Consider the following 26,595-nt stretch of genomic DNA (forward strand, 5'->3'; position numbering starts at 1 on the left):
CTGAACAGGAAAAATACAGTAATTTGAATAAATATGTTACTTTTAATAAAACAACTATGCATTTACCATCTGAAAATACATCCCAGGGGAGCCATGGGGGTGTGTGCCCCCCTGGATCTGTGCATGGGGTGAAGGTAGACTGCCACTGTGGACTGGCACTGGGCTCTTCCTGATGGGGGTAAGGGGGAGAAGGAGGGGAGTTGGGTCAGGGCTGCACTTAGGGTGGGCGGCAGCATTGTAGAGGCTATAGGGTGGGCTGAAGCCACCCCAGAATTCACTGTAGCTACCCCATAGCCCCCCTCCCAGTGCCGCTGCTGCCCGCCCCAAGCACAGACCTGGTCCAGCCCCACCACTAGGAAGAGCCTGGTGTTGCCCCTGGCCCCAGCCCACAGCAGCAGCCCACCCTTGCTCCACACACAGATCAGGGGGCACATACCCCCCCTCTCCCCAATGGCTCCTCTCGGGTGTGCGTAGCAGTGGGATCTGCCCTCACCTCCCCGGACAAGCCTCTTGAGGCTTGGTCCCGTGCCCCGTCCCAGCTAGGCAGTGCCTGCCCCAGCCCCATTCCCTCCCTCACCACAGGGGTCTCAATCTGCACCCCTATGCCCCTTGTCCCCCCCCACCCCCGACTTACCAGCCGTATGCTGCTTTCCAAGTTGCTGGGCTGGCTGCACACATGCTGTGGCTGAATACGCACACGTGGCATTTATCGGCAACATTAATCAGCCACATCAGCCAAAAAAAGCCAATTACCAATACTGTCAATTTTCCTTTTATTGGTGCCAATACAATATGGACCTCTATTATCCATGTATAGTATCTAACCAGTGAAGAGTCATCTTAAATTTGTACCCCTCACTGCTGTAGTGGGAAAAGCAGCAGCAGAGGGCAGGCAGTAGAGTCAAGCAGCCTGCCCCCCGTTTACTCCACAATTGGCCCCTCTGCCACCTGCACCCCCTTGGCACTTGCTCTCCCCACTGCCTGAGCCCTCTGGCACCACTTACCCTCAGTTGTAGATCTGGCTCCAGTCCCATTCTAGCCCTAGGCATAGAGCATCCAGTGTCACTGGCCCTTGCTTGACCAAGTAGCAGTGGCTGCAGCAGCAGTAGCTCTTGCCCCGCCCCCAGCCTCAGCCAGGCCCCGGCACCAGGGCTGGAGCTGCCAACAAAGCTGGAGCTGCGACTTGAGATGACAGGCAGCAGGGTGGTGGGGGAGGGCAGTGGCTGCAGCTCTGACTGACCCCAAGCCTGGGTCAGTGTCAGAGCTGAAGCCAAAGCATCCACTTGCCTGCTCCCCACCTTGTACTCAAATTCAAGAAAGGGGCTACCCCCTCCTCCCATGCTGAATGGGAAAAATACTATAATTTGAATAAAGATGTTACTTTTATTAAAACAACTATGCACTTACCATCTGAAAGTAGGAAATCAAACCCCCCAAAAAACTGACAGTGGCCAACCCCTGAACAGTTTACACATTTTTTTTTAACTAAATTATTACTGCAGAGGTATATAAAACATACGTTTCTGTCTACGTGTGAATTTAACACAGAAAAACAACCAACCAACCAACCAACATCTTCACAAGGGCTTTCTGGTTTGGAAATCCCTTACTTATAGGAAATTTGGAAGATGTGAAGAAAAATAACCATTTATCCCAATTCCAGTACAGTCTCATACAACTTTGTTGCTTGTTAAACTATGTAGAAGTAAAATGGTACAGGATCTATAAAACGTATAAATGAATAAGTATTCAAGATAGCAGATATACCAACCACAATGAACAGGATACAAATGGCTAGAAGTGAACAGATGATGTAACCAAAAAGTACTGTTCTTTCAGAACATTTACCTTGCAGTACTTTACAGCTTTAAGTGCCTTTAAATTTCACATATGAACAAAGAAACAATAGTGTGCACACCTGAATTGTATCAGGTTACTTCATACCACCATACATTTCATTACCTTGCTTCTGGTAGTGGTAGTGCATAAATCTCCACTCTCCTAATTTTGAGGTATAGCAGCCAACTTCTCAAATGCCCCAAAGGTCAATTCTCTGTAGCTAGAACCATGAAGCATTATGTGCTTATCTGTGAAACAGGTACTTTAGATACACTGAATTAATTTTAGCTATTTCAGACACTGTCCAACATACAGGAGCACGTTGTCTGAGAGTGCATAAATAGCAGCACAATCTCTCTTTGGTTCCATTTACCACTTCACTGGGAAAATTGTAGAGTACATGAAGGCATTCAGCTTGGAAATCTGATGAAATAAAATTTCTTCATTTTAATTGGGTTGGGTTTCTCTAAGGAAATCCATCCCTGCTCATCAAGCCATGATAACAGATGCCAGATGGACACGCTATAGGAACGCAGGTATTTTACATAAGCCACATTCCAATTACTATGAAGAGGTCGCTTGATCTTGATCTTGTTTCCCTGGCTTTAATTTGAAGTGCTGTTGTAATAGAATACATCCCAACTCCTCTGAATCACCCTGTGTGTTGGGTTTTTTGTTGTTGTTTTTTGTTTTGTTTTTTACAGACCCAAACAATCGAGTCTGAGAAATACCGAGTGAAAAGAAAGATTATCTCTGTTGTGAAAACTGAGGAGTTGTGGCATTTTGGCTGCTTACTGATGTAAAACACAAAAACAAAACAAAGAAACCTCAACACTTTACTTTAAACCCCACACACTCCTGCACCAAACCCAGCACATGCCCATAAGAGGCATCACATTAGTGGAACCCAGCTGGCCCAACGTCTGTATAGATCAAGTGCTTCAGCATGGCTTTTTTGGCACTTCTATCTAATAGCTGATTGAATCAGCTTTAGAGACAAGTGCCCAACCTATACGGACACTGCAGAGCCGAGCTGACCTAACACACCGCTTCTTCCAGTAAAGCCTTTTTTTCTCCACATCTGCCAGTGCCCTTTGGTATTTCTTTTTTGTTTGTTAACACACCCCTGATATTTTTTCTAAATCAATCAGTATTTTTGTGTATACATAGCCTTGCAAGAATTGTTTTAGCAAACAAGATGGAAGTCAGACAATTTATTGCATCTTAGCTTCTAGTTTACAAATACACATCCACATACATCACAAATGGTTGACCATAATTTTAGATCAAGGCATATTTAGACTTCGATCCTTAAGGAGACCAATGATTTAATCAAGTAAGATTCTGCCTTGAGTACAGGGCTAGAGTAGATGACCTCTTGACGTCCCTTCCAGACTTATTTCTTCTATGACTCCAATACCAAAAAAGGTTAATGCACAATTGAACTAAAAATCTGGGCTCGTCCATGTGATGAGATTTACTCTGTGCTAACTGGAACTCAGTAGCCTCATCCAAAAAACAGGTAGCACTTACTTCACTATGAATCACTGCTTCCACATGGGGAGATTTCCACTCATCACTGTGCAGGACAGGTGTACCACACTCCTTTGCAGCATTGCCAGGTTCTGGCAGCACATCGTTAAATATCTGGTAGCTTCCAGATAGTTTCTACTATGTTCCACACCTGATGGCAATCTCTGTAAGTCCTACAATTCCTCTTATAATAGTGAATCATATGGGAAAGTGTGAGTAGTCAGCCACTTTCAGACTCTACATCAACCATCATCATCATCAACCAAAAACCCTTTGCACTGAGATTCTGCTAGATGAGAATACACAATGGCTTCCCAAAGATGTATGTCCCTGCCACTGACAGGATTGCAACTTTTCAGGCCAAACACTGACTACAAGAAGTTTGGCTGCAGGTTTTGTAACAGCAGCTACAGCTACCCCTTTCACTCTACAGCTGCAATGAGTGGAAGGGGGGAGCAGGATGAACAAGAAGAATGAGGTGGAATAGTCACTTTAGGACAGATCTTTCTCATAATGGATTTACTTTGTGTAGCAGGCTCTCTGGGCTCACACAATAACCATCAGGTAGTTGAGAGGACTGTTCATTAGACATGAGAGGCCAAATTTTGAGATGACAGGGCACTTTTCTGCACATCCAGGGAGAGCCTGTACTGGCACTGTAGAGGCATTACACCAAGATGAGAGTTCCTTTTATTTTCAGAAGAATATTGTCATCGCCATCTGAAAACTCACAACCCTGACTGTTACTGATCAGTAGCTACCAGACTAATATGGACAGATTGACAGTTAGGCCTGTAAGAACCCACTCATCCTCTGCCATCAGGATGATGAAGCTTTTCACTGAACATATGGATTGTAGAAAAGCATCTGTTAAGTACCATTTAAAGCAGGAGCAGGATGACAGTGGAGCATAACTTTTGGAAACTGAAGGTAAATGCCAGCCACCAACTGGGCAGCTGCCTGCTGGGTCTTCACAACATCTGAGCGCACAAAGGATTGAGTCTCACCAAGGACAAGGGGGCAGAAATCCAGGAGATTTCAAGATGCTTTCAGCAACCCACAAGACATTCTCTCCTAAATGACAAATTGGGACACGTTCTCAGGAATGCCTTGTGCAAAAACTTCATGCAAAGTATTTATCATTTTGGAACTATGCTTTCCTTTACACTTTTGAGTTGCTTGTCCTGCCACAGTCTGCTGGGCTACATGGGGTATCTTTTGCTATACTACATTTGTCTAGTGTGCCAGACAGCCATTTCTTAAACAGAATGATTCATGTGAATTCAGGGTGGGGGATGCATCAGCATTGGGTAAGGTGCTTTTGTATGCCTTTATTTTACCTAGAATGGTATGCACACATTTTTTCTGGAGGAAATGTAGCAGTAGCCAAGGTTCCTTCCCTGAGTAGCAGTGGGATGTTGCTTTGTGAAGTCTTGCTTGTTTCTTTTGTGGGTCAATGAATTCTAATATTGTGGAACTTAAGCACTCAGTGGCTGGTCATTTTCACTCCTGTGGCCCACCATCTTAGGGGACTGACTGTCAACATGATCAATTTTGTTAGACATGCTTTGTAGATCCTTTGTAGAGGTCACAAGCAGTGTACAACAGTCTTCCTCTGTACAGGAACACATTAGCCACTACACAAAGCTAAAAAAATACATTTTAAAAACAAAATCCCCGCTCCATTTTCCTGAAGTACAAATGTGTGAATGCTGTGCAGCAGAAGGGGTTTGAATGAAAAGACAAGGTTTCAGTTCACAAGCTTTGAACTTCTGGCTTGATGCAGAAAGCCAAACAGGCACTGTGACTGGCCTTTCCACATGTGCAGGAGTCTGGGGGTTAGAATGCCATGGCAGCAACTCCACATGCAACTTGAAGGGATCATGTTTTTGGTGCCAGACTGGAAGGATCTGCAGCAGGGGGTTCTAGCGGTGGCCTGCTGCCCCCAAAAAGGAAGAGCCTCAAAATTCTGTAGAACTGGAGCTGTTGAACCTTGAGGCTGGTGCAACAGCAGTGGGTGAGCAGCAGTTTCAATATCATTATCAGAAAGCATGCTCTATTTGCCTGCACATTTTCTCCATCAGCTGCCTCCGCATCGTCCCATCCATTTCTGCCATTTCCTGAGTAACGGAAGGCTCCTCTCTGCCGCCCCTTTTCTGCCAGTTCCCTGGTAACAGAGGGGTCCCTCTCCGTCCTTTGGCTTTCCACCCTTAAGAAACCCCAGCCATTCTGAGACGCTCTCTCTTCTTCCTCAGAGACTTCCGCACAGTCCCTAAATATCTCCCCTTTTGCTATTTTTTTGTTTGTTTAGTTTTTTGGGTTTTTTTTGAGGGGGGGGGGGTTCTCCCAATACAATTCATTTGCAGGTTTGCTGGACATTGAGCTGTGGCTAACGGTGGTATACCTATCGAGGTGCCTCAAGTATAGACTCTAATGCAAAAAAGTAACAACCAGTTACAGCATCCAGACCAGCACAGATACATTTTTCTTCACACTACAATTTTTGATGCCATCCTTGAAACCTCTTCCTCAGCTTGGGAGAGTCTGAAGATGGTAAGGTGCTTAAACTGAGACTCTGACAGACTTCAGGTGCCTGAAGTCCATATTTATAACCCCCACTTAACCCTTAGGTACCTGGAAGGCCATAGATGATTACGTTTCTGCCAGTAAAGTTCCCAAGACTGCTAGAGTTCTGCTTTTGTTCATGCCATAGTTGCTGCCATCTTGGCAGAGCTGATCAGCCTGCCACCCACCTAACACAGCAATCCAATTGCTATCCAGAAATTAATCATCCCTGCACTTAAATCCCCCTGAAAGTTGTGATCTGGTAGATGTACTCTTAGCACATGCTGACAGCACTGAGTCCCAGATAAAACAACTCACGGTCACCTTCATTCAGAAACATGCGTCAATGCCCACCTTTCATATAACAGTACAATGGTTAGATCACTCACCCAGGGTTCAGGAGATTGGAGTTTGATGCTCTCTACACAACTTGAGGTCGAGTTCCTATCTCTCAGTGTGCTAACCATCAGGCTATACGCAGGTTTAGGTGTAGGGCCATTCTCCACCCTCGTGCTGAAGATATGCAATTATGCAGTTAAGAATTCAAGATTCCTTAAGTCAGGGCCCTGACAGGCATTATATTTATCACACAATTAAAGTGTTAATCATGTAATAAATTGTAATATGCCACATGTTCAGCCAAGTTATCACAGGATAAAATGGCAAACTAGCCACAGTGATGTTCCACATTTAATATAGAACATCTTTGTGGCTGTTCTGCATTGTGCTTTAAATTTGAATATGTGGCATACAGCCCACCATTGGGCTGCATGCCAAGGCTTTAAATGTCCCCATGCGTGGGGAGCCTATTGGCTTCCTGTGGCAGGGTCATTTAAAAGCCACACTGCAGGCCACTGCCAGGCTCACAGGTCCATGGCAGCTCCATGACTTATTGATCTCCAGCTCCACATGCCCCAGTGCATGTGCAGTCAAGCTACACACTCTGGCAAATACTGATTTAACTAAATAATAGGATTTGGGGAATCTTATTCCAGATTCCAGCAAGTGCACATCCTACCATGCCAGACCTTGAACATCTGTCATAGGAGAGACAATTGTTAGGATCTGAGATAAAATTGCTTAGATCTCATTGTATTATTAAATTAATATCTGCCAGGAACCTCAAAGAGTGGACAAGAAGGGGAAGACTAACTCAATCATTTGGGGCACCCACGAATCTGGTGTTCCAGCCTTTGCTTCCAGGACTGCATATGCATTTTACATTAAAAGTCATTGGATAAAAACACGGGAACCAACCTGAGAGTACAGACCAGAACTACCTAACAGTAGAAAATTGTCCCTGATCAATGGGACTAAACAGCAAAGGAAGCTGTTTATAAAAGGCAAAAGAAAACTGAGCATGGTCCACTATGCTATTATTCAGAACAGTACCTCCTAATGGCACATGTGGCTGGAGGTGCTTAGTAATCTCAGTTGCAACTCAAGAGAAAGCACCCTTGCTCTGCAATATCAGAATAGTTTCAAGATCTAAAATTCCACTTCATATCACATCTGGTCATGCCCATATGTTGCTCTGCCGTTACCACTACTCTAGTATGTGTGAGGCACACTGAAATCCAGTTTCAGTGTCCTGTTAGAAGCACTATGCATGGCATTTCCTACCTAGAGTTTGCTTAGTCCTGCAGTTCACTTCTTGATCAAAATCAAGAATCTAAGTCTACGATTTGTACTGATAAAAAGATTTTAAAAAGGCAGCTATCAGATCATGTAGTGACGACTTGCTAAGATCAGCTTTCATAACTAACTTACACTGATGAACCAATTTATTCACTTGCTTCATCTAAACCAGGAATGTTCATCTAATCCAGCCCTGTAGGTCAGATAGGGAACACTGGGCCAATCTTCAGGTGAGATCAGGCCACATGAGCCAGCACACAGGACCAGTACAGCAGGGTGTTTCATGCAGCACACACTCCATGCTAACTGCCTGTGCCACCTGCAGTGTGCATGACCTGTCCAGTCCCAGAAGCAAGCATGTGCTGACTCCACTCCAGGGTTTGCTCTGCATATGATACATGGGGCTGGCCCTGTGCACTGGCTCTGGGGTTGGTCCAGATTGGGTTCCAGGCTGTCTGCGTGTGCTGGAACCAGCTCACAAGACCAGTCTGGCAGGGCACCCCCTGTTGACCCTGTGCACCACATGCAGAGCAAGCCCTGGAGTAGGGCCAGCATGTGCTTTATGCAGCACACAGGGTTGGACCACCTACGTGTGATGCACATGGCATAAGAGGCCAGCATGGGGTACCTGAATGCTGGCTCTGATGCAACTTGAGTCAGCCCAGCTTCAGAGCTACTGCATATAGCTGTTCTGGCATGGGTGCCGCATACAGCACATGCCCTGGACCAACTTCTTGTGCTGTAAGCAGCATCCGCAGCACTGAGTCCAGCCCACATGCCAGAGACCAGCTCTGCACACTGCTTATAGCACACAAAACTGGTCTGAGACCTACAGGCCAGATCACAGAGCTCCATGGGCCAAATATGGCCCAGAAGGCATGTTTGATATCTCTGATCTAAAAACACCACATACGTGAATTAAAAGTATGGGGTGCTCAGACCTTAAACACTTTTATACTTTTTTTTTTTTTTTCCCCCAAACCAGTATGTTCATGAACCAGCTATGCCAGAAGGGCAGGAGAAGGAGCCACCATACAAAATGGGTAGCTGTGGTTTGCAGACTAACCACTGCAAGGGGTTCTGGTCAACTCTTACATTCTCGCGAACTCTGAACACCTTATTTTTAAGTCCCTGAATCAGGTATAAATTCCTCCCCCTTCCTCCCCCCATATGCTCAGAAGCATGTTATCCCCCTTCTCTTCTCACATCCTCCACCCACTGTTGCCACTGTCTCCAGCTGCCCCAGAGGCAGGGGTGGGGGAGGCTCCAGAGCTGCTCCTGCCCACTCCAGCTGGAGTCTACAGCAGCAGTGGCAGACAGGTTCCTCCTTCCTGCCCAGTGTTCAGAGATAGCTACTGTGAGCGTGTGTGCATGCGCATAAATGCGTGCATGTTTGAGGGGATCAGCACCAAGGTTTATCGTCTGTCTTTTGCATCTGTCCAATAAACTAGAATTTTATGATGATCCTGTGAGTTGGTCCTTTGTAGCCAACACGGTCTCTGGCTGAAACTGGCTCCACATGCAGCTTTCCCCCTGCCCCCAATCATCCTGGAACAGTGGGAACAGTGGCAAGAAGGGGAAGGGAGGGGAAAGGAGAAGAACATGCCACTGTGTATACAGAAGGGAGAAAGGAGGGAAGATTGTTACCTGGCTGAAGGAATTAAAAAAAGACCCTGTCTGTTGCTTCTGCAGTGTGGTCTGCCTTCCCTTGTGAGAAAGGGTGCAACCATCCCTGCAGCACTGTTGCTGCTCTCATACCCCCTTTGCAAAATCCTGGATCTGCCCATGGAAGGGATATTAGCTTACATCTATCCAAGATGGTAAAGTGATACCAGCATGCATCACAGCATGCAACAACAACCAACGCAAAAGTAACAATGCTTACTGGTCTCTTTTGCAGTGCTGCTGGCAGCCTGAGTGCTTTCAGTGAAAAAAGGCTGGGTTTTCTTGAAAATTGAAGAGCTCCTGCTGCAAGGTGCATCTCTGTGCAGAGGAGTGATTGATTTCACAGTTTTGTCCCCTCTTTTGTATCAGCCATGTCCAAGATGAAGCATGGTCAAAGCTGTTATCTTCTACCAAATCCTGTTTACCTCCTCATAATATGGGCAAGTAGCTGGAGCACTGCCAGAGATCCGATGCTTTCCTTTGCTTTTTTGTAAGCGATATTCATATCCTTTATTTTAAAACAGCACTGCATAGTTTCTCAGTTATGACCCTGATTGGCTAATCACATCAGAAATTACCTCATGCATGTCTAGACTCCAAGGTTTTCACAACTCTTCCCTCTTCCCCAGGGGGCAAGGCGATCCACAGACTCAGCACAGCTCTATCTGGAAGCACACTGAAGCAGCACAGCACAGGACTAGAATAGGGTAGGTGTGCCAGCTCCTGGAGTGCTGCAACATTGATGAACAATAGCTGGCTGCACATCAACTTTTAAAACAGGGAGATGACATCTAGTCACCTGACCCTTCCCCTCAAAGCAGTAAAGGGCACACACATAAACAGCACTTCCAATTAGGACAGGGCACAAAGCAGTGTGAAAGGGCAGAACACCGAAACAACTATATAAACATTACTATGATGTAAATTTATTCTGAAGTGAAATAACTACCGTTTCCAACAAAAACAAACCATAAGAAATGATGACATGGGGACACAGATCTTTTTCCATCAATGCAGACTGGTGTATAACCAGACATGTAAGTAAGATCTGTAAAGTCTGTGTTTATTCTGCGTTTCCCAATATCCACCAAGTTTATACAAGCAGCACAAACTATCATTTTTGGTGTAATCGCTTTGCAGTTGACAGCTTGCTTACCTCCCCATCAGATCAGGTAATCAGAAAATTTAGATCAAAAGCAGGGTTAGAATCATTTTTGCTGTCCAACAGAACATAGTATCTCAACCTGTGGTATGCATACCCCTGGGGGTACGCAAGACACAGGCAGGGGGTATGCAGGTACCCCAGCACTCTCTCTTGCCCCTTCCTCCTTTCAAAACTATGACAAAAAATTTAAATTCCCCCAGCAATAATTTGGTGTCAGCCCTCCTCACTTTGGCCAACATCACCTCTAGCCCATGTACATACTTGAGTTGTGCTCCCCTGGTGTAAAAGGTGGCAACTGCCCACTCCAGATCAGACATCTGTCATATCACGGCCTTATATACACAGCCCTTCTTCCAACATATGGCACACATTAGTCTGTAAATATCAAAACCCCTGGAAAATTGAGAGTTGGGGTACTTATTAACATTTTCAGAAGTTAGGGGGTACCTGCTACTTAAAAGGTTGAGAAACACTGCAATAGAATACAGCAGGTACCTATAGGCATTATATACTTCTAACACCATTGAAACTACAGAATGAAAAACTACAGCCTTACCCGCTTTCTGATGCCTGATGAATGTTCTCACCCTCTCCTTGCGGAGCTTCAAGTTCAGATTCCTTGCTATTTTTTCCTATCCTGGGACGCTTTAAATGACTGCTTCGTGTCCGAGTAGAAACAGGAGTAACAGCAAACTCTTAAAGAAACAGCAAAATTAATTGAAATGAAAAAAACTACATGCACAAACACTATCTTCCTAGATCAAGACAACAAATACTTTTTTTATTTCATTGAAGTGGCCATGGATAGAGCCTAACTGAAATAAAAATTAGCACTTACAGTGAAATGCTAAGTGTACGGTGCCTTTCTTCCAGATTTCAAAATATTTGAACCAGAGGTAGGCAACCTTTTCTGGCTGTGAGCTGCCCCACCCCAGGTCAAAGGCAGGTCAGTGGGTGGGTGGGTCCTAGGACCATGCCACTGCTTGTGTCCCGTCCCCTCCCCACCCCCAAGGTGGCACAGGAAGTGCCCACAGAAGGCACTCCATGTCCATGGATTGGATCCAAGGGTTTTATTGGCCAGAACTGGTCTGAGGACCACAGGCTGCTGACCCCTGACTTAAACAATAGTTAGGCCTCACAACACCCCAAAAAGATTATAAATAATATTATATCTAATTTTGTATATGAATAAATAGAGATGCACAGAAATTAAAAATAGTTAAGTGGACCCCTATCCTCTAAAATGCAAGGACAATGTTGCTAAATCAGCACTTTTTTATTTTATTTTATTTTACTTTACCTGCAGAACTGCTTGCCTGCATGTCTGTGGTATCCTTTGAAGAATCAGTCTACAGAGAAAAACCCAAAAACCAAACATACACAAGGCTATTTAAAAACAAAAACAAAACCTACTGAAGTTACCTTTTTCTGACTGAAACTGCTGAACCACCCAAACCCTAGTTACGTTCTGAAGAATTCATTCACTCAAAGTAACGATTCCTTAGAAGAACAGTTACATTCTAAAGAGGGGAAAGGGAATGAGGAATGAAGAAACAAGGAAAAAGGCGGCATCATCTTTTCCCATGAGTAATCTGCTTTTCTCTAAAAATATTCTAAATATATTTAAATTTAAAATTTTCTAAATATATTTTTTTCTACATTTCAGTTCTGATATTTACTTCAAATGGTCATGCAATACAAGAGCACCTATTCATACTTAACATTATCAAAACTGGTAATAAATTTATTAACTCCTGTTACAGGTAATGAGGTGATAAGTCAGGAAAACAAAACACAAAACCTGTTTATGTATACCAGCTAGAGTATGAACAGCTAGAAGTCTGTTAAATTTGTGAACAAAAAGGTTACTCTAGCCATATCTAGAACCACCAATCACAATTCTATTTTTATAATCATTTTTAACAGTATAAACTTCACTTAAAAAAGGCTACAATTAATTATATTGTCCTAGACTAGATTACCTAAAGTAGCCATCACTAACGATCTCCCCCTGCACTGCTGAACTTCCGGTCATATTGTTCAAATAATATATTCTTCTACAAGACCATCAGTGGTTTACAACAATTCTATAATACATTACTATTTGAGATGGCTTCATACAAATTTTAACATAGAAGGATTGGTTTAGTTGTATATTATTCCTTGCATTACACATTCAAGCACTTTTTGGAAAGTTTATCCTAACTTACACTGCTCCCAAGTTCTCAGTAGGCTACGGAATTTTGTATTGTTAATGCAGTTCTCTGGAAAAAAGCTACCAGTGGTTTGAGCAGTTTGGAAGGGGTTGGGCTGTTTTGACACTCTGGCTCTCCAACAGTCTTTCAAATCCTTCACATTATAGGCATCTCCTGTTTCCTTCTGCCTTCTGTGTATAGGAATAGGTGGTGACATTTTTGTAAAACCTGAATTCCTAGTTCACCCTGGAAACCTTAACAGCAATTAAATGCTTTCTTCCCAGACATAATTGTATCACTGCATCAAACAACTTCAGCTAAACAGAGATGTCAGAGATTTCTGCTTAGATAAGCAGTGGAGTCAATTGGCATTGTTACATTTCAGAGTTGGAAACTTATTGTTATGAATTAAAGCAGAATCAGAGTCATTGCTTTAGGATGTTTACAGACTCAAAGAAAAAAAATCACCATTATTTTCTATTCAGTTCTCCTTTGGGAAGCACTTTTATTTAAAGCAGGAGCACTAGCTGAACTCATTTCACTTGGACTATGAATTTCTGACATCAGTAACTAATTTTTGTGCTGAAAACCCTGAATCTGCCACCACTGAAGTCAATGGGAGCTTTGGCTTTCACTTCAGAGTAGTGTTAAGCTTTAATTTTGTAGCCAGCCTTCCAGCTACTAAAATAGTCTCTGCTTAGGAGCTTCATCCTGTTTACTACCAAGTCCATTTTACTTGTTTAGTAGAACACAAGTTCACATGCATTAACATTCAATAGTATTTGCTGAATACCCTAGCTTTACGCTATAGCATTTCTGTCCCAAGAAACAGCTGCATAATATTTTAACAAAATATTAAAATACAGGCAGTCCTCGACTTGCAACGTTTCACACTTTAAACGTTTATAAATTGACACCATTTCAACTTTCTGACAACAGTTTGAACTTACAATGCTTGATCCAATCCGACACCGTGCCAGCGAACAAGTTCGCTGTGTCCCCCATCTCCCTGGAGAACCTCTCTCCAAACTTCCTTGGACACTTTCTTTAAGAAAGCAGACAAGATTCCAGAAAAACCTGGAGCCAAGACTCCCAAGACGACTCCAAACAAGAACCCTTCAAAAAGTCTAACCAAGAGCCCTTCAAAAAGTCCAGCAAAGTCATCTCAAAGAAGTCCTTCCAAATCAATATGATTTCTATTTACGATATAAATACATTAATGTAGCTATATTACTCATCTATAATTGATTGAGTACAAAATTCTGGGGTATTTTTGCTGAAAATAGGGCATCGGGCTTTGGTTCAGGAATCAATCCCCCATTCATAACATTTTCTTATGAGAAAAGTGGTTCTGAGTTACAATGTTTCGACTTAAGGGTTTTCAGGAACCAATTGTGTAGTAAGTCCGAGGACTGCCTGTATTTCATTGTATATCCATATGTGGGCAAATTTAGCTAAGAATTCAAATATGTACAAAAGGGATCTACATCCTCCTGTGAGGGAACTGAATGTAGTCTGTACACTGTACTTTATATTTGTCTGTGATAGAGACAACTGTGCACTGGAGACTGTTGTGACTGACATATCTGATGCTTGAGCACTTCTGCACTCTTTGGATGAGTATTGTGCTCTAGAGTCATATTCTGAATATTCACCTAAGAAGGCTACAGGGGGTGTCTACACAAGATATTACTGCGCAAGTACTAAAGTAGTAGCAAGTACTAAATGTGTAGAAACCACAGTTACTGTGCAGTGGCACCAGCCAACATCTTTTAGGTGATGCTACTGCACAGTAGCATAATAATACTGTGCAGTAGAGTATTAGCACTGTCCGTGCTGTTACGTATTACTGTGCATTGTTTTTTGGCTACTGGGCAGTCAGTGTCTCATGTAGATGCACCCAGGAGGTAGCAAGGAGGCCAGCTGCAATCAGAGGTATAACAACACAGTTGGGCACCTGAGGCAGCTGTGACACAAGAGCAATGACAACTTCTGGCTGCTTCTGTGCACTATAACAGCAGCCATTTTTTTTCTGCCCCTCCACAAAGTAGAAGTCCAAGATAGCTGCCCCAGTCGCCCGGCCATAGTTACACCACTGTTAGCAATGCTTTGCTCCCTAAGCCCTCTAATAATCCATCAGTACAAGTTGTTAAACACCATTCAGCCATTTCATACTCTTTAACTTACAGGGAAGATAAAAGGAAAGGACCATTTGCTTGCTAGTATTCTACTAGTCCTAGATGAATTTGCAATGTATAAGCAAGCAGCTAGTGCTCCTTTTACAAAAAGATAATGGTTACCCTAGCACATTCAACACCCACTTGCAAACAAGAGCAAAACCTGCTTGACCAGAAGCATTTCCATTACCGTATATTCAGATGACACTTCCTACCACAAGAGCCTCTTAGAAGCAACAAACCACAGGGCACCAATATGTTGCTATTAACTAATATCAACTGCTTAAAAAAAAAATCCCTTTTTCATAGTTCCTGAGATGCAAATCAGTTCAATTCAGCTACAACAAGCAGCAGAATACACATCTCTCTAGCTTTTTCTGTATTGCAGGGTCAGTGGCAAATTGATGATCTTCAGAGGTGTCTGAGATATGAACAAACAAAAAAGTTAATGAGTTAAAGGGAACGGGGACTTCAGCTGCTCTGCTGTGCCTGTTTCTTGCCTGGGCAGGTGTTAGCCCATTCCGACCCCATGGAAAGCAAAAACTGACTGAAACAAAGGCTTTCTTCTCTGCTTCTGCTTTCTTCTCCCTGCCCTACACTCCCTGTTCTATCTGCTGCTGTTTTCAGCTCCATACCCAATCTGTAACTCTGCTTTCTGTCTTGGCCTTGATCTGCCACATGCCACAAAGGCTGCCCATGCCACTTGTGGCACCTTTGTTGCAGGTTGGCCACCCCTGCTGTAGGGTAACAGCAGACACCAGGAGAGTTACCACAAGGCATCTCCTGCATGGTAAGACTCCATCCCCATTTATCTTACTGTAATGTGCTTGTTTATCCATAGCCTGATAATAAGTCATAGGTTCTGTGGACTAGCTGTAACTCTACAGTGCACACAAAGGCACCTAGAGCTGCTAGAAGTCTAAGCTCCCTGGATTTCTGTAAAGGACTCACACTGAGGGCAAACAATCCAAGGAAGCAGGGGATAAAGCAGAAGTATCAATACAGAGGTCACAGATTTTTATCAAATCCATGAATGTTATAAATTTATTTGCCAGGATTTATCTCTGGGTTTTTCTGAGTTTATCCAGTCTCTTAGGTAGAGATTTAGAAATATATCAAAACAAAGGCTCACCTTTCTGTTCCATAAATATTTTAACTAACAAAGGATTAACACAGGGGCAGGCAAAATATGGCCCATGGGCCGGATTTGGCCTACCAGGCAATTACATCTGGCCCACGGGCGGGTGCCTACCAATTCACTGCATCTGGCCTGGCCCCCGGATGCCCCTGCTGTGCTCACATGGGGCCGAGCCCTACTCACTCCCAGGGGGCAGCATGTGTTGCGCTCCCACCCTCGCCCGTGGGATGGCTCTGACCCTGGCCCCACAGGTAGGGAAGCAGTGGCAGGCAGGGGAAGTGGTGGCAGTGGCAGCAGTGGTGGATGGGTGGGCCAGTTTGGACAGGAGTGGGCAGGAAGGTATTGGAAGCAGCAGGGGAAAGGTGGCAGTGGTAGCGGGCAGGGGAAGTGGTGGTGGCAGTGGTGGGGGGTGGGAGTGGCAGCAGTGGCAGGTTGGGGAGGGGTGTGGCCGTGGTGGCAGGTGGGAGTGAAGTGGCAGCTGGGTGGGAGTGCAGGTCCTGTGCTGGTGCCCCAGGGCCAGGCCCTGTCGGGACCTGGTAGCACAGGGCTTGGGTATGTGAGCCCTGCACAATGGAGCCAGTGGCCTGGTCACATGCAGTCCTGGGGCTTACCAGGACCCCACACTGCCAGGGGGTTTCACCTGCTGCTGCCACTTGCAGCATGGACTGTGCACAATGGGGGGTATGTTTGTAGGGAGGCCCCCCACAGACACCCCCCCCACACACACACCCACATGCATACCCCACACCCCTCCACAACACCCCCCCCCCACAATATAAAAGAGTAAGGCTTAATTTTGAGCTATTATACAATCACCTCTATATACATGACACACAAATCAGGAAAAAAAATATTTTTTGAAACAAAATAAAAAGATGTTATTGTACATGTCTGATTTTTAGTATATAATTTTTTTTTTCCAGTTTCAAGTTGGCAAACTCCCTTCCCAAAAGAAGTACTTCTAGGGGCAAGGGGAGGAACTTCCAGTGGGAAAGGTCAGGGGCAGCACTTCCGGTCCCAAGATGGCGACCAGGGGGCGGGGCACCTCTCAAGGGGTGGGGCTACCCTGGCGGCCCTCAACAGCTCACCAAAACTCCTTAAGCAGCCCTCCAACCAAATAATTGCCCACTCCCGGATTACCAAAACTAAAGATGTAAAATATGTAATTTAGCAAACACTATAAAAAGCCCCAAACTTTTAGATACATAGAAAACCGTCTGTGTACCTACACTTAGCTGTGTTTCAGTCTCTGTGTTCTGCTCATTTCTCATTTCAGGTTCCATGGCGGACTGCAGAAACAACTCCTCAGTCTGGGAACTGTTGTTTTCTTTTTGAGAGGATTCTGCTTTCAAAAGAAAAAACAAAACACAAATGCAGATACAGTTTACCTAACCTGTTACTAGCTTTGAATACAAGCTTACGTAGGGCCCAATCTTGCTCCAAGTAGAGTCTTTACACTCACATTAACATAGATCATCAACGAAAATCTGACCATTTCTAAACATAACAGAAAGATTAGAGCTTCTGTTACTATAAAGAGAGAAACTGCAACAGCTAGAACCGCGGCAGCTAAACAGGAGCTCGCCGTAAGAGGAAAGGCAGCAAGTGGCCCATCACAGTAAAGGGCACACCTGCAACCAGTCTGGAGAAGTCTCCTGACTGGAAGGAGGCTGGGTTTAGGGAACATATAAGCCCGAGGCCTGAGTCAGGGCAGGCAGTCTGACCCTGCAGGCAACAGGGGAGAGGACTGTAGCTGAACAACTGACTGGGATCTTGTTATACCTGGGAGTTGAACGCAAGGTGCTGAAGGTTTTCAAGGGGCTGGGACCCAGGATGAGGAGGGCTTTCTCACAGACCCGATAGGTTTAGAGTTGCATTACAGCCAGTGGGCTCAGAGTTTGGTTATAACTGATGGGCCTATGTTTCTGTTTAAGTTTCTGGTTAAGTTTAAACCAGCGGACCAGGTACAGCTAGCAAAGGGGTGATGGGGAGGCTGTGGTGGGGCACCCATGAGGCACACTGCAATTTAGTGCCCGGAATCCTGCCAGGGGTGGTGCACAGGACTCAAGCAGGCAACAGCATGCCCAAGGATGACAGGGTAGTAGCTCAAGCTGAAGAGGGTTGAAACTAGGGCTGGAGAGCCCAGGGCAGAGTGAGGAAGAGCTAGAACCCAGGTCCAGTACAGTGGACCTTGTCTAGATAGCCCAGTGAGAGAAAAAGGGGCAAAGGCCAAGAAGGCCAAGGCCCCAACAAGGGAGATTTGTTGGACAGCAACATCTACAAGGCATGGACATGGCTACAGGGGAGGTTGGAGGCCAAGTAATTAGGCCTTGAGATGACTAGCTGTTAAGAGCCCAGTTTTTACTGCATGAGGGCTCACTCTGGGGTTCCAGGGGCAGCCTCCCCTTTAAAAAGTACACATTTGTATCAAGGCGTGGCAGGCAGGAAGAAGGGGAGTATACCCAGAGAAAGTTAGGGTGGAACATCATAGCCACCCCTGGAGCCCAGCACTTGTTACACAAAGCATGCTAACAGTAGTGTAATGGTGGCAGAGAGGAGGCGGCAAAAAAGGTGACTGGGGCAGCAGCCCCAGGTACTGCCTTTTGGGGAGAGGCAAAGCAAAAGCAGCCATTACTGCACCTGATTGCATTGTCACATTTTGCACAGCAGGAGCTGGTGCTGCCTCACCCCAGCACAGAGCTGTGCTGCTATGCTATGCATCTGCATGCTTACCTGTCATCTTGAGTATTTCTCTCTGCAATATAGTGGTAATAGGCGTTCTCTGGAACCAGTGTCCTGCTCCTTCGACTTCCCATAGAAGATCATGATCACCTGGGTACTTTTCAAAGTACTGCTTACAAGCTGAACAAATATTAAAAAAAAAAAGCCTTACCACATGGTACATTGACCCATAACTTGTGTTCATTTAATTTTTTTAAATTAGCCACTCAACTCTCTCACGTCATGCCTAAAATGGAGCTGAACCAACCTGTCTAGCCTGAGTAACTATCTTTTTGCATTTGATTCCAACCCCCAACCACTATTAAGCATCTTCCAGCATCTCAAAAACGTTGATTGCATATTTAAGGGAAGAGGGACTGTAATTTCTATTTTTTTGTCTTTTGTGAAATACCTCCCTCACTTTTAGGTATTACAGCCTTACTTGTGATATTGTGTGCTAATTATATGGTTATTTGTTTCAAGAGCAGTTTAAATCTAACCAAGATTTAAAGATTTCTACAATTAAATGTTTGGGGATATGCTCTAAAAATACTGTATCCAGCCCACCGATCATACCAATTAATGTTACCCAAGGCACTTGTGTGACACTCCACAGGACTGCAGAGTCAGTTACTGCACCATTATATCAGACAACCAGCACTAGCCCCTGGAATGCCCTTGGTTACCCCAACATGATGGTTTGGGGAACCTTTTTATGACTTAAGAACCCTGGTTGAGATCATAAAGTTATTCTGTAGCTGCCAGAAACTGCTGCATCATAAATGTCTTTCTGTTGATGTGTATACCACTCCACGGACAAAACTTCTGTTACATCCCTCCCAGACTGGGGACAACAGTTGGCCAGACTGTCTGCGGGGAGGTGGGTTTAGAACAGGAGGTAGTTTTGCAAAGGCCGAAGAAAGAATACAGGTGCCTTACTGGGGTTGGGAAGGGCATGTTAGTAAGCACAAGTCTCAGAGGGGCAAGAAATTAAGGGCAAAAGTCAGGGGGCCACATCGTATTCTACCTTGCTCAAGTCTCTGATAACATGTTAATGTACCTACTTCAGCAACATGCCATTATCTTAGTTATGAAAGTAAGTTACAAAAAGCTGCAAGCAGAAGAACCATCCACTCCTTAACTGTTTTTCAGGGATTTGACCAAGGTAGAATAAGATCACACTTAGGCATTTAACAGGAGGAACAGGATCTGGCCCTAAGTCTTCAGCCTTTTTCAGCATCTCTAGCTGTAAAGAGCTACCTGCAGAAGCCTGACAGGTCAGGGGAGACCTTGCCAGCCTGATCACAGAGGGACCTCCAGGAAATGGATACACAGACATTCTTAATGCAATCAAATTGTTCTGCATTTCTTGTGATACTGATGAGAAAACAAAGCAAGGGTGTGTTTAGAATGTTGTGCAAGGCTGCTTCTGTGCATGTCTGTCCAAACCCTTCATGTGGTCCTGAAAGAGTTACTGTAGCCATCATCATTCCTATGACTAGAGTTGTGGCAATGGGTATGTTTAAGATGCAGCAGGGGATGGGTAAAGCTGACAGCTGAGCATGGAGCCCAGGGGCACAAAGCTGGAGCACAGTGGGGTTCAAGCAGCTGGTTCCTCTCACACTAGTTACTAAGAACTAATCTATGGCACTTCAATGGAAGGTCCCACCTAGGGGCAAGGGGCAGGACAAGAGGCGACAAACACACCACTACAGCACTCTCCCTATCCAAACTCACAGATATGCTCCAGACCCAGAACTTTGGCAATAAAGCTGCTTCGGACTCATCCAGTCCCTACTTGAGTCTCAAATCTCCAGTGAGCTTGAAAACTAATGCTGGGGATGAACCCTGAACAGCCCCAGTCTGGAGTGTGCCTGTGGACTCAGGATGAGCAGAGCTTGGCAGGACATGCTCAAACCCCTCAGTGCTGAGTTCCCAATACCCCCTGCCCCTCACCACTACAGAACTATAAGCCAGTCTTGAGTGTCCAACAGGAGTGGCTTGGCCACATCTCCAACCATTAAAAATTCCACTGATGAATACTTCATAATCCTACCAAATAAGAACAGGCTGCATAGAAAAGTTGTAGATTCTCCATCCATGGAAGTTAACCAGGGGCGGTCAAAATATGGCCCATGGGTTAGATCCAGGTCTGCCAAGGGATTTTGTCCAGCCCGCAGCGGGTCCCTTGGTCCTGCTCAACCCAGATGTAGGGGGTAGCCCGGGTTATGGCACATTCAGCCAGTCCTGCCGCCCCCAGGGCATGTAGTGGGGCTGGGGCGATGAAGCAGCTAGACTCACTTCTAAGCAACCTCAGTGGCAGCAGCTCCTTCCAGTTACCACAGCTGGACACAACCCTGCTGCCTGGGCACCACAGCCTGTCCGCCCCAAACCCACTGCAAGGGCCTGGAACAGAGCCAAGAGTCTACGTGACCCTGCAAAGAGTGCAGGTTCAGTGGGCAGGGGTGTGCGATCAACAGATCACGGATCTGCTCCTGGCCCTTGCCCCATGCTGTCACTGCCTCAAGATCCCATACCTGGCCCTGGATGCAGCTGCTTCCCCAACCATGTCCCCATCCCATCCACCTGGCCATGCAACCTGCCTACGTGGGTCTTGACTGGTCTCCATGGAGACCCTGGGATCACACAGCGGTGACAGCAGATCCATGCTCCCCACATGCCCGTGATGGGCACCAGTTCTGCAGGCAGGGGCTTGCAGGCAGCGAATCACAGCTTTGCCTCAGGCCTCAGCCCCAGCCCCACACTGTTGCAGCCTTGGGCCCACCCCATCTCTGCTGCCCCACTGAGCGCAAAGCAGTCATTTAGGGAGTTTTGGTAAGCTATTGCACTGGGGGGGGTAGCCCCAAATAAGTTTAACTTAAATATCTAAATAATAAATGTGCAATGCTGATTTATTATTTCACTGCAAGTAGTAACAAGGAGGAAAAGGCTTGTGGTAGCAGTGCTGAGTAATTCTGGACTCCCTGCTGTAGGTCTCTTGTTGCAAAATTTAGGTCTAGGATGGGAAGGGTGCCAATCCAGACCACAACAGCTCACCAAAACTCCCTATGTGGCCCTCAGATCCAAATAATTGCCCACCCCTGGGTTAGACAGACACTTTGCTGCGATGTTTTAGTCAGGGATGATCTTGTCCCAAGTAGGGTGATGGATTAGCTCAACTAGTGAGGTCCCTTTCAGCCTTACTGTTCTATGATCCTCAGATAACTAAATTTCATCAAATAGTAGCACATTTTAAGCTTAAATTTAAGGTTTTTCTATTAAATTATTTCAGCTCTGTTGAACTCAGCTGGGAATATTTCTTTGGAAATTGAAAGAAAGTGTATGCAGATAAGCTGGAAGGACATATTGAAGAGTTTACCTGCATACATGAATGATGACAGCGGGTACCGAAGGCCAAGTGCATCTTCAGTAAAGGAATCCACAAAATCCTCCAACATCGTTAGCCCAAAATCTTTCCCACGATGTTTCTTTCTCACAAACATTGTGTCCAGCACAGGAAGCTGATAACTTTGGGTGAGATAGGAGCTACATATGCTTCCTGAAATCACAGGGGCAGAGTGAACCACAGATACACATTTTGTCATTGATTTGTTGTAAAGCTTTAGATGATCAGTCTAAACTGATTGGGATTTTATTTCACCCCAATCCAGCTGTACCCTATGTACAGTAACTAGTCTCAGCCACTCTGGCTCTTTGGACAAACTTTGTAAAACTGCAAAAAATATACCATGCAACAAAATAGTAGGGAAATCATGTCTGGTATTGTGATCTGATGCTGCGAGATTGTAGTGGCTACAAACTACTGAGAGGGTTGTGAGGAAGGAACTCCCTTTGGAATCCTGCTGTTACAATTTCAGGAAATTGGATTAAGAGAATGAAGCTAAAGCAAAAATGATCAACTCAAACATTCTCTTTTAAATACTTATTCATGTACATAAGACTAAACCACAAGCACGCAAGTCAGCTATCATTTAAGGAGTGAACAAGTAACCCTTACACCTTACATTTTTTAGGACACCACCAGGAAGTGGACATTAATAAGTAGGGATTTTTCCATGTGTAACACAATAATATATAATGAAAAAAAACTAGCGCATCGTGACAACACAGTTTTTAAAATTGCTGAATTTTCTGAATGATAACCATGGAATCACTGGTATCAGATTAATAACATGATTCATTTGAATTACAGTAGTACCTAGCTATTCCAATCAAAGACTGGGCTCCATTGTATTAGGCAGCATACAACAGTGAAAACCTGTCCCTTTCCCTTAGAAAGTTTGCAATCCAACTAAAAACAACAGTAAGATACAGATTATCATACTATATAGCATTTACAAAGCATTCTTTATATACCTTAAGCAATTAGTCCTCACAAAGGTTTTGGTATAACAGTAAGGTATAACTAGCCTCATTTTTCCAAGCAGGAAAAGCACAGGTAGGTTAAATTAAATCTTTTTGATGTCACACAAGGAATCCACATCAGGGCTGAAGTGAGAAACCAGGGTGGGTTTGATTTAAATCATGTTTTAAATCGGGATTTAAATTACTGGTCAGGAAGCATCAATTTAACCACTGTTTTCTACAAAAAGTGCATTCTTGTCATTTGATATAACCTTTGTTCAAAACTATGGAAATAGGCTTCAGGATAGTTAGCATACGTTCTACATTTCTCTTTAGCCCAATGTTGAGAACTTTGGCTATGACAATTCCATCTATTTGTCACAATTCTGTTCACAAATTGTCATCAGATCAGTCCAGTTCTCAATATATCGCACAAAACATTCCACTACTGAGTTTCATTGCACATCTTGTGGGAGAGTTCGTTTGGTTCTTCCTGCTTTCTTCAAAGCAGCTGTTGCAAAGTGGTACTTATGGAAGGAAGTATTTTGCAATTTCAACAAAATTCTGCTCAAAATGTTTCTCTTCTATTTCTACTGCTCCTCCGTCTTTGCATTTATCTCCAGACTCCTCTTCTTTGTCCAGATCTACTCCACACCAACAATCCTCTATTCATTTAACTTCTTAAAAATCTTTTTTAGAGAAGGTAAGGGCTTGACTCTGTGTATACAAACTTGCAGAGACACAATAAAGCTGATGGGTAGGTAATAAGGTCTGTTATCTCTCATGTCGATATACTGCTATTAGCCAGGATGATATCTCTGGAGACAAATCTAGTTTGAGAACTGAAACTAAGCATCACAGAGATGCTTAATAGGATCTTCTAGACTTAGCACTGAGTCTCATTGGGTAGAGTAGTTTTCTTTAATCTTTACTAATCTATAGAGGAGCCTCTGGGAACCCCATAAGATTGGACCCCTAATATAGTGTGTACATGGCCTATTGTGACCTATTTATAAAATTTTTCTAAGAAGGTTACATGAATATATTGTCTCAAATAGTATATAATTTGAAATTATAATTCCTATTCCATGATGAGATCTTTGATCTTTAACATATCTTAAATTGGAACTTTATTTTAAAAAAGCATCTTACAAAAATATAAAATATGATTAAATAAAAAAATCTGATTTATATTAAAAAAAATCAATTTTTAATCTTTTTTTTATTTTTATTTTTTAAAGATCATTGATGTTTATCCACCCTGTTACAAACCCAAGAGTACCCAACCTTCCATGCTGTGGTCTGATAATCTGGCACAAACATCCCTTCTTTGCACAAAGTCATAAAACAATACAACCCAGAAAGTCATTGTGATCACTGCATGAGCTTAACTTTTAGCATGAAAACTATTCTATGAGGACATGTGCAATGTGTCATGATTATATTCACAAAGGCACAGTACTGATGAGCGAAACAAAAAGGCATGCCATCTGCTGATTAGCTTCCAACAGAAACTGCCATACCAAAACAGATCAATGGCCCATCTGGCATGCTATCATGTTTCCAACAGTAGCCAAGGCCAGATGTTCCAGGGGAAAGCAACAATCTCCTAAAATGCACTAAAGTAGCATACACAACAGTTGCACCCCATTAAGTCACCAGAAAACCTTCTACTGAAGGTAAGAAAATTTGGACACCAAACCATATGCCCAAAATTGGATGTTCTGTTATTTATGGAAGGCTGTCAGTTCTCCAATTATTTATAAATAAAATCAATCAATTTCATTCAGACAAAACTGAAAAGTGTCACAAGAATTTATAAAAAGCATAGGGATACATTTAAACAATATAGGATACATTTAAGCAGTGTTTTGGTTTTGTGTTTATAGAAAACATATGCTGATGGGATCCTGGGTCTGTAACAGAGGCTTTCAAACACTACTGAAGTACACATAAGTAGTAATGAGAGCTGATCCTGCAGCTTCCCAGAGGTATTCACTGGAGTTCTGCACACAGGGACCTTGCAAGATCAGACCCTAGATGGGTGCAATACAATCTTAATATTAATCATAATTTCCATAGGTTGTTCACTCCTGGATGAGTTCTGGAGCATTACTATCATACCCAATACATTGAAAAAAAAGGCCCAGCTCCCTCTCTCACAAATAAATAAGAATATGTAACTGTAAATCCTCATCTCAGGAAGTCTAGGAAGGCAGAAGAAGGAAGTATAAGGAAAGAACATGTAAAAAACCCAATTCTATTCTCAGATCAGTATAATTAAAGTGGCTTTACTCTCGATTGATCTAAAAATCTTCCCTGCTATAGAATTCAAGAAAAGATTCATATATCAATCATAAATTAAAGCAGTCTGAAAAGGCCCAATAAAAGTTTGGTTTTTTTTAATGCCAAAAATCAGACACAAAAGTTTTACCTGCAGGTTTAACAGAATAAAACCCAATGGCTTCTCCTTTTTTCCACAGAATCTTGGCATAGTCACTGCTGCTGTGACAAAGGAATGGGATCTCATTTTTTTCTATTTCTTGTTTCCGATAAATAATTCGATTGAGAACATAGAGAACCACCCTCTCTCCAACAGTCTTCACCTATAGAAACATAGAAGAACATTTAAGAACATGCATCACTTAACAATGCATAGTCAACTTAATTGAGGGTTGGACATTAGGGGTCTTGTGAGTAGTTGGCACTTCTGAAAATAAGTATAGTTGAAGACATGGAAAGACATGTGCACTTAGCACTTCTAAAAATCAGGCCCAAGTTTTGAGGGGGGGTTGTTTGTTTGTTCTGGGGGGGGGGGTTTGGAGAAGTGCTCCGATACCACTGTAACAGTCACCATGTAAAATTCTGGATTAGGCAGAGCTTTCCTCATATCTGCAGTATTACACGTGCCCTGATTATTTAAAGGTTATAGAATTCCAAGGGGGGGTTAAAACTTAAAATTAAAAAAATATATATTTTTCCTCTAAGTAACATTTACCAAACACAATAATACATAACAGCTAAATCTCAGTCTTTCCAGACTAACAAGAGTTTGCATTGCTACAAAGAACATGTGATTAGCATTTCTGGGAAGGGACCACCCAGCATACTCCCTTCCATCACTGCTGTATGCAGTGGCAGGGATCAGGACATGATGCAGTGGGACAGCTGGTTAGCGCCAAGGTTTACTGTGGCAAGAAAAAGGAATTCAGCGGCCCCTCCCTAACGCACCCCCTGGGTGTGGAGAGTAGCCCCAAATAAGTTTAACTTAAATATCTAAATATAGTATGAGCAGTGGTGATTTATTATTTTACTTCAAGTAGAGACAAGCAGAAGAGGGCTTGTGGTGGCAGGACTGAGTAATTCTGGACTCCATGCTGTAGGTCTCTTGCTGTAAAATTTAGGTCTAGGATGCCTCAAAGAACATAAATGTTAGCTGGAATTTAACAATAGTTAAGCAAGCTTGATGACAAGCAAAATGGATGTCAGAGCACATGCTTTTCCTTATGCCTCTTCCCAACACCGTAGGCCATCAACTCTAGCTACTGCCCAAACTCCTTGTCCAAACAGATAGCAAACTAAAGGCAGGCAGGC

The 26,595-nt window shown here is 43.8% G+C and overlaps 1 protein-coding gene across 3 annotated transcripts in view; it reads right to left on the reverse strand.

The window, feature by feature from the left end:
- The window catches only part of FAM169A (family with sequence similarity 169 member A), a 63,239-nt gene that overhangs the window by 7,801 nt on the left and 28,843 nt on the right, over positions 1-26,595 (reverse strand). For 2 of the 3 annotated variants that reach the window (XM_019482498.2, XM_019482526.2), the window contains 6 exons: positions 25,436-25,607; positions 22,016-22,195; positions 18,649-18,777; positions 17,145-17,260; positions 11,706-11,754; positions 10,962-11,100 (listed from right to left, as the gene is read on the reverse strand). In XM_019482498.2, coding sequence (XP_019338043.1) covers positions 10,962-11,100; positions 11,706-11,754; positions 17,145-17,260; positions 18,649-18,777; positions 22,016-22,195; positions 25,436-25,607 — 785 coding nt within the window. The remainder of the gene's footprint in view (positions 1-10,961; positions 11,101-11,705; positions 11,755-17,144; positions 17,261-18,648; positions 18,778-22,015; positions 22,196-25,435; positions 25,608-26,595) is intronic. The other variant, XM_019482519.2, reaches the window with a different exon arrangement.

Source organism: Alligator mississippiensis, chromosome 3, assembly GCF_030867095.1.
Source record: "Alligator mississippiensis isolate rAllMis1 chromosome 3, rAllMis1, whole genome shotgun sequence".
NCBI classification, from domain to species: domain Eukaryota; kingdom Metazoa; phylum Chordata; order Crocodylia; family Alligatoridae; genus Alligator; species Alligator mississippiensis.